Source organism: Pundamilia nyererei, unplaced genomic scaffold (genome assembly GCF_000239375.1).
Source record: "Pundamilia nyererei isolate P.nyererei 1_Seehausen unplaced genomic scaffold, PunNye1.0 scaffold00064, whole genome shotgun sequence".
Taxonomy (NCBI): domain Eukaryota; kingdom Metazoa; phylum Chordata; class Actinopteri; order Cichliformes; family Cichlidae; genus Pundamilia; species Pundamilia nyererei.
In genome coordinates this window covers 2,202,234-2,214,904 of record NW_005187465.1, presented here as the reverse complement: position 1 = coordinate 2,214,904, position 12,671 = coordinate 2,202,234, and the positions used below count along the sequence as shown (strand labels likewise).

At 39.8% G+C, this 12,671-nt stretch overlaps 1 protein-coding gene across 1 annotated transcript; it reads right to left on the bottom strand.

Moving 5' to 3' along the window:
• Window positions 1–1,994: 1,994 nt before the first annotated feature.
• On the bottom strand, window positions 1,995–6,207 carry slc25a35 (solute carrier family 25 member 35). Its single transcript, XM_005735525.1, has 5 exons — window positions 5,649–6,207; window positions 5,468–5,533; window positions 5,236–5,388; window positions 3,390–3,524; window positions 1,995–3,157 (listed from the first exon to the last, which is right to left on the bottom strand). The coding sequence occupies exons 1-5, from the start codon at window positions 6,018–6,020 to the stop codon at window positions 2,987–2,989; spliced, it is 897 nt and encodes a 298-aa protein (XP_005735582.1). The 5' UTR covers window positions 6,021–6,207; the 3' UTR covers window positions 1,995–2,986.
• Window positions 6,208–12,671: the final 6,464 nt, after the last annotated feature.

Sequence of the window (12,671 nt, the reverse complement as noted above, 5' to 3'; positions counted from 1 at the left end):
TTGGTAATTGTTAATGACACAACTTTTGGCACAACTTTTGTTTGACAGAAGTCTCATGAAACCACTGAAGTGACAGATGTGGAAGAATCCATGTTCCCTTTGGGCTCCATGCAAAGACCACAGCACCATTATATTTTGATCCACCCTAAAATTGTTCCATCAGTATTTGGATATGCCGCACTGCTGCCTAGTACACCTATCAATACCACCTTAACAATTAAAATAAAAATTAAAAAAATCATGTTCCCTTACAAAAAAAAACAAAAAACAAACTCCATAAGGAACCATATACAAAGAACAAATGAGCATAATTATATCAAGAAAAACACATTTAAAAACAGAAAAATTGCCAAAACTCAATTCTTTTGAAGTTCAAAACTTCATAATATTTAATAAACTTAAATAACAGTTTCCTGCCTTCTGTCACAAACTTCAGGGAACTCTATTCGTAGAGCTACAGTACATTTGTTACATGTCACATTGTGCTGTTGCATTCAAAGGTGGTCGGGAATAACTAATAATGCTCATATAAATAAAATCATGGGCATCCTACACTTATTAAGAAAGCATCAAAATCCACAAAGTTTTGTGGAACTGCAAAATGTTACCAACAGTTTCCATTTCATGGCAATCTGACTGTTGGGCTCAATTATGAACACTTCATAGAACCAAAACTCAAGCAGATGGAGTCAGTGGACGAGCTGATAAACGTCACGTCTGTAACATATTAAAATAGACCGCTTTTATTCCTAAAGGTTTATTAAGGCACACTATTCACCAACTAGCTTCACCAACAGATTTTTGCTTAACCAAGACATTTTAGCAGAGCAGCAGTAAGGTTTCTAACTCATGGCAATAATTAATTGAACGTTTGAATGTTTTGTCAACGTCACAAATAAATTTATATGACAGTGAAATACTTTAACCCGCGCTTGCACACTCAACAAATGTACCAGTGCAGTTATAATCCATTTACATTTAGAAAAAAGGGGCCAGTCTCCATCAGTGTTTAAACACAATACTTTTTATGAAATGTGTCATGTATGGCAATGAAAAATGTGCAGTTTTTTGTTGTTGTTGTTGTTGTTTGTCTAATTTAATGGAGGGAGCCGCTTTGATGTGTATATTAAGAGTAACGGCTCCTGCTATTATACAGTACCACATGCTTAGGGAGAGCATTGGCTTTCACATCCTTTTTTTTGGCAGATCCACTGGATACTCGCTTTGGTTTATGAGGCCTAAAATATTTCATGTTAGTGGAGTTTTCTTTCTTCACCTAAAGAGGAAATCTGTCTACTGCAGAAGTCATTTTGAAACAAAGCCTTTGTCCTAGAGTTGCCTTTAACCACGTTACATATTTATCCTTTTGTAAGGCTGGGAAACATTTTTCTCCACATACTGTTTTGACAGTAACTATATTCTAGGATGCATTTGACCTACTCAAACTCAAAGCTCAACTAGAAAAATTTGCATTTCCTGCGAAAATGCTGTGTGGATGCCTTAACACTGAAGATGTCTGCTGAAAAAAGCTGAAAAAGTATAAAGTTGAAAAAAACGTTGCCCTGAGCAGGATTCAAACCTGGCTCTTCTGGTCTCAAGGCTACTCATCTCACTGCGCCAAACTCATTCTCAGAAAGAAGAGGTGGAGAGACTGACAATTTTGCTGAAATGAGCAGAAGCTGCTGAGAATTGTGCTGATAAGAGGTGAAAAGGCTGAAAATTTTGCAGAAGAGGTGAATAAGCAGAATTTGGGCAGAAAAGAGGTGAAAACTCTGCTGAAATAAGTTCAATCAGCAGAATTTCTGCTCAAAAGAGGTGAATGAGCAGAATTTCTGCCGAAAAGAGTTCAATCAGCAGAATTTCTGCTGAAAAGAGGTTTTTGCTGAAAACAGCTGAAAAAGCTGGTATTTGTGCTGAAAAGTGGTGAAAAAACTGAAAATTCTGCTGAAAAGGGGTGAAAAAGCTGAAATTTGTGTTGAAAAGAGTTAAAAAAGTTTAACTGTTAACTGAAAGAAATGTTGCCATAAGCGGGATTTGAACCCGGGCCTCCCAGTCTGAGAACGGATGCTTATCTCACTGAGCTAAAACACAGGTCAACCCGGCAAGGAAAATCAGTGAGGCCACTGATAATATGGCAGAAATGGGCAAAAAATATTGCAAAAAAAATTCAACTTTAGCGGAAAGAGCAGAATTTTTTAAGATTTGAACGGTGAAAATAGCACAAAAACTGTGGGAGTAGTTAAGCGCCAAAAAGTGTACGGAAGCAACTAGAATAAAATAGTGGAATAAAGAATAAAGAGAAACAGGAACTCAATTGTGTGGATGCCCTTGAGGGCATCCACACAATTATATACAGTTCACAAAACTTGAGCCTGGCATGTTTGCAGTCTTTAGAAAGTTTAGGAAACTCCACATAGACCTAAAAAAAGTTTAAAGAAGTTTTGGTTTTCAACTGGTTCTCATTGGCTTTAATGAGTCGAAGGCAAAGTTGCTTGAGGGAAATTGCTAAAGGCCAAAATGATTAACTATGTTGCTACAGTATAGAATACTCTTCATCACCTGAAAACAAGCACAAGGCTGCTGCGGGGAATTTGTATCACGATCAGATTTTCCTAATTCCCAGACACACAGAATAATAGGACATTGACCTCGTATCCTCAGTACACAGGAGTTTAAGAGCTAGAGAAAAGGTACAGTGTTGAATTTCCTCTGGAGGACATACAGCATACTGTATGGTTCTATGTGACAAGTGCAGTTAATATATCCTTCAGCAGCTCAATAATTTAACATTTTCACCTTCATTCTTGACACATTTGACTCTAAAGTGTTTTTTTAACTGGAGTGTAAAACATTACCTTTGCTCTAGAACACCTTCAGGTGTTTCCATCCACCGGATAATCATAAACTCATTAAACGACGATTCATTTAACCTTCTGCACTCAGAACATAATGAGTTACCCATTTTCCAGTGTCTTCGTCCCGGGTGTTATCTGAACGGCTGGTAGAATTTGCGCAGTTCATCCCAGAAAAACAACGAAAGAATGGTGTGTGGACCGAGTCGGAAATAAGACGCTCCCAGGCCTTTGTAAAGCCCCGTCAATCCCTCCTTCTTCAGGGTTTTGGAAAAGCAGTCAGTAAATCCTTTATAGAGCTGACCCTAAAAAACAAAAGAATGATTGTTCTTGTTCTACACCCACCTTGTATTTTTGTTCAAGCAATCTTTCTTGTCTAAACCTGGAGCCAAGCGACCAACAATTTCTCCCACACAAATGGGAGATGACACAATGAGGGATTCACAGAGGATGAATACAATGAAAACATATCAACCACGCCGTGAGCTAGGATCTTCCCTTCACTTCATACTTCCCCAGTCTGGCCCCTGTGCTCACCTTGCCCAAATGATCCACGGGCTGGTTGTAGAGCCGCGTGCTCACCACATCAAAAGGAGTCATAGCCAGCACCACCACCACACTACTGATCATGCCGGCGCTGAGGGCCACCAGCCAGCTGTTCGCTGGAAACACCTTGGCAACAGAAGAAAATATTACAGGATGGACAGGTTTAGAGAGCGTGCACACGTGGGCCTGCGGTTGCAATAGAAGTAGAGGAATAAGTCATTATCAAGATAGCAGCATGTGTGCAGCCACTTCTAATTTTAACTCCTCATAATTGCACGGTTACGTGCAGCGAACCAGAGGAAGGAGGCTCTATTATTATCGAGGTCATTCCATCTCAAGTTACCGTGCACCTTCCGATTCACCTGCTAATACAGCCCAACGTTTGGATATATGAAATTTTATTTGTTTAACACATATTGTAATTTAAAAATCATCCGTCGATACATTTCAAAGTTTTGTCACACTTTGAAATCCGAGGCAATCTTTAACACGAGTTTCTCAAAAACAGTTAAAGACAAAAGCCTGACATTTTCACTTGTCTTTCTTACCATCCAATATAATAAAGCTATTACAGTCCCATATTTAAGCACACCCTCTAAACAAATATCTAGAAACTATTTGATGTTTCAAGCTGAAATTTCTGGACTCCCCAAAGATATCCCCTTATTTGGTATTTGATGATGATGGAAGAGAGAGCTGTCTAATGCATAGTGTCAGCCCGGCTGTAGCACAACCCATATGATGGAGGGAGCTTTGCACAACACCTTGCAATGTCCTGACTCAAAATCTAGCATGTCAGCATTTTTTTTTTTAACTCTACGGCAATAATTTTGTCTCTTCTGCACCGCTTCAGTTCCCACCATCTGTTTGAAATCATTAGCCAATTTGTCCATCCTTATGAAGCACACTGTGAAAGACGGAAAGCCCGACTCACTGACGAGGACAGGAAAGAAAGACAATATATTGCCCAATGACCACAATAACACCCAAATTAGTCATAGTCCGGACTGTCATAGAAGTTCAGCTATCGCTCTTGATTTTATACTTTTTACCAATTTTTTCCATTTTTAGTTATTTTATTCTGGCACAGTTAGTGTGGACCACCCACAATTTTGCTGTACACGTACAATGACAACAAAGGGCAATTTTATTCTTTTCTATTCTAAATACAAAGTTCTTCTTCTTTGGTTTAATAAAGCTAATTATGCATGAGGTAATGGCTGAGATGATGGGAGGTATGTTCAAGTCCACCTCCATTCTTACTCACACAACCAACCAGTTGGGACAGCGTAAAGTAAGTCAGCCAAATCAAGGAAGTAGTAAATTAAAAGTATACACAAATGTAAGGATTTTTGCTAATATAATTTTTTGGGAATTTCTTATTAAGGAACTCTTTTTTTAAAACTAGAGCTGGGTCACTGATTTACATCATGCAGACTGATGCTCTAGTTACGCAAGCCTTGTGTTTTCAACAGGGGGCCAATAAAAGGTGTCGAATTTCCATTCCAGGGGAGTGGAATACAGAGCGCTTTGTCAGTGTTACAGCGGGCGCTTTAGGAGCCTGTAAACAGCTACTGACTGTAAATCACCTTCTCAAGCCTCTAGTTCTGATTTGGTCTCGTAATTAGACAAGAATGTAAATAAGGAGTGTTCAGATGTGTTACCCAACCGACACTCACTATACAAGCAGACTCTAAAAAACAGTCATGTTTATTTTAAACAGTGTGGACATATGGAAAATATGCACACATGGTGGAGTAGTGAAGAAACAAAACTCCCTCTGTGAGCCGCCTTCTACCTCATTTTCATGTCAAAAGCAAATGAGCCACACACCAACCTGCAGGTCAATGACGAGCTCCTTGGAGGAGGAGAAGGTGGACAGCTGAGCGGCCGACCCCACGCTGACCCTCGGCACTGCAGCGCTAGAGCCCCTCCACAGTCCCAGAATGCCATGATTTCTGTAGATGGCAACCAGGGCGTGGGTCATCCCCTGTGGTGAAGACGAGCAGCATTTTAGGACACTGTTGATGCCTCCCACTCATATTCGCACATTCACTTTCTCAGGTTACCTGGTGCTTGTACTGATGACCAACCGCGATAGAGGAGGTGGCCTGGCTCTGCAGGTGAGTCTTCACCTGTCAGTGGAGACAATTTAAGTTTATCATTGACCACAGGTGAAAGTCACAGTTCACTTTAAGGTCACGCCTGAATAACTTTTCACAAGGCAAGTGGGCAAAGCCAGCTACTGACCAAGTATATGGGGCTGCCCATCACAGCTCCCACCACTCCAGCCATAGCCCCTGCTACTGTGGTTTTGACAGCGTTGACCCTTCCATTGGTGTGGATGTAACCCGAGGACTCTATGATGGCGTACGACCCGAGCCTGACTCCATTCATAAAAAACTGATAGTATAGCCCGGGTACTAATCCTTTCTGTAATCCCACTAGTCCTTCCACTTTGCCGATAGTATAAAAAGCGTGGAAGACGTTGCGATAATAAATATGGTAGGATCCGCGGCTCTTTAGCTCTCCCTGAAGTTGCATGCGAGTTTTGACGACCTCCAGCGGGTTGGTGAACACACAAGCGCCGCATGCCGCCACTCCGCTCAGCACGAAATCCATCGCGACAGACCGACCGAGTGACCACCGACGGGCCGACAGATGTACGCTTGAGACCGGCCTCCAGTCTGTCTCGTTCTTCACATCACTGGACTTTTGCTAAGCAGCTACCCCCTCCCACATACTGTACATCCGTACAAACCACGACAGCTGAGTACAATACAAAGAAGACATAAGAGTACTTCAATGCGCCTCGTAATCTCAAAATTTCGATACACGAAATAAGAAAAATCGCTCATCTGCTGAAGGCAGCAACAAAGCAGACATATCCAATTGCGGTATTTAGAGAATTTCAACTTATGCGTGATTTTATTTTATTTCTCTGTTCCGTGAAATCATATTCACCCGTGCTACCAATTCTTTTTTTATACACGACAACAACCATTTGGAGATTTATAAATGCGCAGTGAAATTAAAATAAAATAAATGGACATTAAAAATATAAACAGAATGCTGTTAAATACCATATTAGTTACCACCATACTTGTTAAATATCTATCCATCAGTTGCATGTTGTTGCCTTGAAATTTCATCGTACACTTTTTCTGGCCCCTAAACATCTCACGTTAGAGATTCTACTGGTGCGTGCTACGTAGTTCATGTAACGCGTCTCTGCTCAGCCACTGAATTTGGTCCTTAATCTTTGTGCTCGGTTAACAACAGTCACAATAGACAGACGTGATTGGATCAACGATTGCTGGCGCTAGATTGGATCGACCAGGTGACCAGTTCACCCATGGTTTTGAATTACCTGATGTGATAGTTTTTGGATAAATCCTAACAGAGCTACTTGCATCCAGCCACAATTAAAAGGAAAAAATAAGAACTATTACCTAAGACAGTGTTTCTCAACATATTTCACATTAGAAAAATAAATCACACGGCACACCACCAAACAAAAATGTCACAAAAAGCATGAAATTATTTTTTCCCGCACACGAGGTATAGTGGAACTGGCTCGGTTTGTCCCCACAGTATACCTTAATGCTTTCTTCTGAACACTACTCACGCAAGGGCCTTCATCTGGGTCGGAATTTTCTCCAGGACCCAGGTCAGACGGACTACTTTTTCCTACTTTATCTATTGCTATTATGCACTGCGTCATCTCACAGAATGACTTTTTAATTCTTCGTTTTCTTCTGTTTTACTGCAAGTTGCCAACCCATTTAATTAGAGAAGGTAGTTACACTGCCCTCTAGTGGAAGAGAATGTAATTGTTCTGCCCATTATTCACGCCGATTGCAGTACTAAGGTGGAACCAGATAATCTTCCACGGCACATCTGATCATTTCGCGGAAAGGTGGTTGGGAAACACTGACCTAATACACAGTTAACAGTTAATTTCAGATTTTTTTGTTCAATATGTTGTTGAAGCATCAATTACTTTTTTTTTTTAATAGTATGATGCTACAAGCTTGTCAGTTTCTCCCATTCTTCTTTGCAGAACCTCTCAAGCTCCATCATGTTTGATGGGGAGTGTTGTTCCACAGCTATTTTGAGATCTCTCCAAAGATGTTCAGTCGGGTTCAAATCTTGCCTCTGGTTGCAAAGCCACTCCTTTGTTATTATTTCTGTGTTTAAGGTGGTTTGAAGATTAACTTTGACCCAGTCTGTGGTCTTTTCCCTTCCTTTTTCCAACCTTGATATTTTTCTCACAGTTCCTGTGGCTAAAAAGCAAAAACATACCCACAGAATGATGCTACCATCATTGTAGATGGAGATGTGGTGCTGGGATGATATTGGCCAGGAAAAAGAATTTGATCCTTGTTTCGTCCGACCAGATTTTGTTTATTGTGGTCTGAGAGTCCATCAGTTGCCTTCCAAGGTTCTCCACAGAGCAATGCTGGAGCTCTGTGAGAGTGACCATGAGGTTCTTAGTTGCCTCCCCAATACAGGTCCTTCCTAAAGTCAAAGTCAGCTTTACTGTTAAAAACCATTTGTTCAGGTCATACACAGGAATTTGAAACTGCAGTGCTCCCACAGCCCCCAGTCTTACACTAAAACAACAGAAATCAATCTCAGAGCAATCTACCTCAATTGCTCAGTTTGGCTGGGAGGCCAGTTCTAGAAAAAGACCTAGTGGTTCCAAATTTCTTTCATTTGTGGATGATAGAGGCTACTGTGCTCATTGGGACTTTCGGTGCTGCAGATTTTTTTTTTCATACAGTTCCCCAGATTAAGGCCTCTATACAATCTTGTCTCTGAGGTCTACAGGCAATTCCTTGGACGTCATGGCTTGGTTGGTGCTCTAACATACACTGTCAACAATAGGACCCTATATAGACAGGTATGTGCATTTACCAACTAATGTTCAACCAACTGAATTTACCACAAGTGGACTCCAGTTAGCTTGTAGAAATAATTGTCAGATGATCCGTGTAAACAGGATACATCTGAGTATCGTGGCAAAGGCTGTGAACACTTGTGTACGTGTTATATTATTGGCAATAAATCTGTAAGAACTTCAAGCCAACTTTTTTGACTTTATCCTAATGCTTCTTCAAATAGTGTCTATAACTAAGGTCATTGCTCTGGTTAATATCCATGTCTTCAGAACTCAGAAGGTTTATCATACTATAGTATGTCAGATACACCAAACTGAAAGCATGATTAATCACCCCACAGAACACATCTCCACTGCTCTAGAGGCCTTTGGCGCCATGCTTTACACCACTGCATCTGAAACGTTGCATTGTGCTTGGTGATATAGCTGCTTCACTATATCACCAGATCTCTTAGATCAAGAGATCTTTTGCTTTTAGCCATACCAAGGTCGAGGCTGGTTCATAGGGGCGATCGAGCATTTGCAGTTGTAGCGCCTAAGCTGTGGAATAGTTTACCCCTACACGTCAGACAGGCTCCTACTGTCAATCTTTTTAAATCTTATCTTAATTTGTATTTACTGGCTTTTAATACAGCATCGGAGTTATTTGTTAATTCATATTTGATGTTTGGTATCAATATTATAGGTTATTTTACTAGGTATTTTGTATTCTTGTACAGCACTTTGGTCAACGTTCCTGTTGTAATTAAATGTGCTATATAAATAAATAAATACTAATGGAAACAGACTCCATGAAGCTCTCTATGCACTGTTCTTGAGCTCATCTGAAGGTTACATAAAGTTTGAAGGTCTGTAGTGATTGACTCTTCAGATAGTTAGTGACTTCTACACAGTATGCACCTCAGCATTCACTGATCCTGCACTGTGATTTTACATGGCCTACCACTTTGTGGCTGAGTTGATGTTTATGCCGATCACATCCACTTTGTTATACCACTAACAGTTGACTGTGGAATATTTAGTAGTGAGGAAATTTTACAACTGGACTTGTTGTACATGTGGCATCCTGTCATGGTATCCCCGCTGGAATTCACTGAGGTCCTGAGAGTGACCCATTTTTTTTTAACAAATGCTTTCAGGAGCAGTCTGCACACCTACGTGACTGATGGAAGGGATTGGAACTCCTGAATTCAATGATTTGGATGGCTGAGTGAACACTTTAGGCAACATATTTAATGACATTAAAGGATGTAAATCCTCTTTTGACTTATATGTTTACATTTTAGAATTTTTGCAGCAAACACAGATTTACCTTTCTGTTAAGGACACTGACCTCACTGTAAAATGTGTGTCATTGAGTTAAAGTTAGAAACACCAGGTAACCAGGGCAGCTCCGCTGAGCTCAATTAGAGATTACTGCGTGAGATAGAACAGTGACTTCCACTGCTGTTTTTAATCACATCTCTGTTTAATCAGATGAAGAACACTTACTGCTCAGCTGCGTGAGGATCACGAATATTCTAACAGCTCCAAAGTGTGTGCACTGCAAATATAATGAGATCTTAACACAAAATTAATTAAATGGTCTTAGTGTAGTATTGAATATTGAATATATAGTAGTTGATCAAATTGTCTCGTGACAGGACAATGGAAGATTGAACATAAAACCCGGATAAGACGGATGTTTTTCCAGACGATTATCATTTCTGTGACATCAACTTTGATTTCACAGATGAAAACATAGTGGTCAGATCCTCTAGACTGTCACGGTCTTTGGACTAATTTGATTAACCTCCCCGTCTGGGTCGGTGGGTTTGTTTGTTTTTCATCACAGAGCTGGATTAGACGTGACAGTAAAAACGGTTTCACCTCAAACTCTTTTAAATAGGATTTGTGCCGAGGGCGTTTTGATGCACACAGTGAGACTTAAAACAGCCAAACAGGCCCAGAATTTCTGTTATTACTGTTATTTCTTTATTGAGCCACTATATAGTCGTACAGAACTAGTGCTGTGGTGGCTGCACTATGCCACCACATCAGATCGTTAACTGTAAAAATTCCTCTCTGCTTATCTTATCAAATAAAGGGATAAAGGGCCATTCCCATATAATGCAAAAAATTAACAATTAAAAAATTAAGCTTTTGGAAGGCTGAATGCATTTATTTGTTCTTGGCACAAAGATCAATAGGATAACAGTTTTTATATTGATATTAAATACTTTTGTAATAAAAGAAATGCAACTGCTTGCAGTCCCATAATGTAGTGAATGTGTAGTTAAGTCAACATTACAAGAATAGTATTACAACACACTAACTTTTCTGCTCAATCAAAGGCGATATTCCCAACAGCTACACTGTGCAAGCAACTCATTTATTTATTCTGTCCTCTTTAGGTAGATGATCTAAATCCTTCTTCTCCATTTCCTCAACAACCTGCCAAATCCTATCACCTGCCATGTGCCCACATAATCTTTTTCTCACCTGTTCGAGCGCATTAAAATGCTTCTGCAAAGATCTGAATTCACATACATGATGAGTATAAATCCCGCTTACTGATGAAGCTAAGGTCATACAGAAATAACATTCCTCAAAGTTTGTATTAACAAATGCTGCGGTGTTTTGCTCTCGCATACACCCCGAGGAGATAATCCATTTTATTTCTCTCCAGCCTGCTTCTTCTGCCAATCAATACACCGTGTTGTTGTTGTGAAATTTGTAATGATGCTATTCACTAATTCTCATTGGTATGATTCACATATGAAAATGTACCTTGGACAAGGAAAACAGGACAGTTATAAATAACAATATAGTCTGAAATGCTCACCCCAATACTCACCAGTGGCTTCTGCCAAGTTGCTCACTCCAATAATGTCAGGGTGTAATCCTCACCAGGAAGGAGGATTTCAGGTGCAAAGTAAACCTTAACCTGAAACACTGACCTGTCCAACACATCACACAGTGACGAGAGGAGGAGAGAGCAGGTTTATTCAAGACACCGACAGGCCAGAGCTGTACATTAGTGCTTATATTCTAATTAATAGAAGGCAAACAGGTAAAATAGTAGGAAAATATAAGTTGGATGGCGTTCAATTGGATTTAATTTGTTGGCCTCAAGCTCTGATTTAATTTGCTGCTTTAAAACAAGGTAAGTTGGAGTTCATCATGTACCTAGGTATAAAGTAAAATCTTTTTTTTAATTAACCATTGTGCATTTTTTGATTGTGACAATAGCCTAATGAGATTTGCTCAACTGTCACATGATACATTAAAATTACTTTCTTCCAGTTTTTTTCTTCTACAAGCTAAGTTGCGGCGTACATCTGTGTCGTTTCAATAAATTTACCAGGTAAGCACCAAATATTTGTAACATCAATTCAACTTTTGACCAAATTTGAAATACTGTCATGACTTCCTCTCCCGTCTCTGAGTTATCGTGTTAATACATTTGCTTTTGCAGTACATTAAAAAGTCAGTGCTGGTGACACTGAAGCATAAAAATAATTAAAACCTGAAAAGTAATTATAAATAGCACTGAAAGAGCTACATTCAAAATTAAATGGGCCAGAAATATTATTCAGTGGCTGTACAGAACCATCAGATAAAAATTTGTATTGGCACCATCGGGGTTTCTTCCTCATATGCATAGCTACATACATTTCCTTAACAGAACTGTTTAAGAGCAAGGAGGTCATGCATAAGTAAATCCCCTGTATCAACAACCAAGATTAATTCGATTATGGAGGGTGTTGATACCTACGACACAGCCAGCAGTATCACATCAGTGTTACAGTATTTGTGAAGTGTACCAGGTCAAGCCAAATCCAGTCATGCCTTTTTTATTTCCTGTCCCATTTAGCTGCAGGGGCAAATTTTCCTAGTTTTGTTATATATTACAGTAGAAATAAAACAATGTCCGACGTTACAGTTTAATGAATTAATCTTATCTTTAGTCTTTGATGGTGAACAATCAAAGGGTTTTGGACAAACACTTAGCAACAGAGGAAGCTTAATTCAAAGGACAAATAAATCGCGTGAACTGTAGAGGCGGAGGCAGACATCTGATACACCCGGGGCTTAGCCCTAAAGGGTAGTATGTATGTGGGATTGGGATTGGGGGGGGTTTAGAAATGACAAAGATTAATAGGCTCTGTTTTGAGTTTTGTTCAATAGGGAAAAATATATATCACATGTGCAGGACACCTTAAACTAGTTTTTTAATTAAGCAGCAAGGCAGAACAAGGTCAGGGCTGTATCAAGACACGAGGACTACACACCAATTCAACCAGACCCAGAACTGATCCGGAATTAAAACAGGACTACAACAGTTCAAAATCAGGACTACTTCGGACTTAACCAAGACAGAATCAGAA

Coding starts and splice junctions, on each gene's coding strand:
- slc25a35 (XM_005735525.1), bottom strand. CDS start 6,020: ATGGATTTCGTGCTGAGCGGAGTGGCGGCATGCGGCGCTTGTGTGTTC. Junction 5,534..5,648: donor TGGGCAGCCCCATATACTTG/GTCAGTAGCTGG, acceptor CTCCACTGACAG/GTGAAGACTCACCTGCAGAG. Junction 3,525..5,235: donor AGCTCGTCATTGACCTGCAG/GTTGGTGTGTGG, acceptor TCTGTTGCCAAG/GTGTTTCCAGCGAACAGCTG.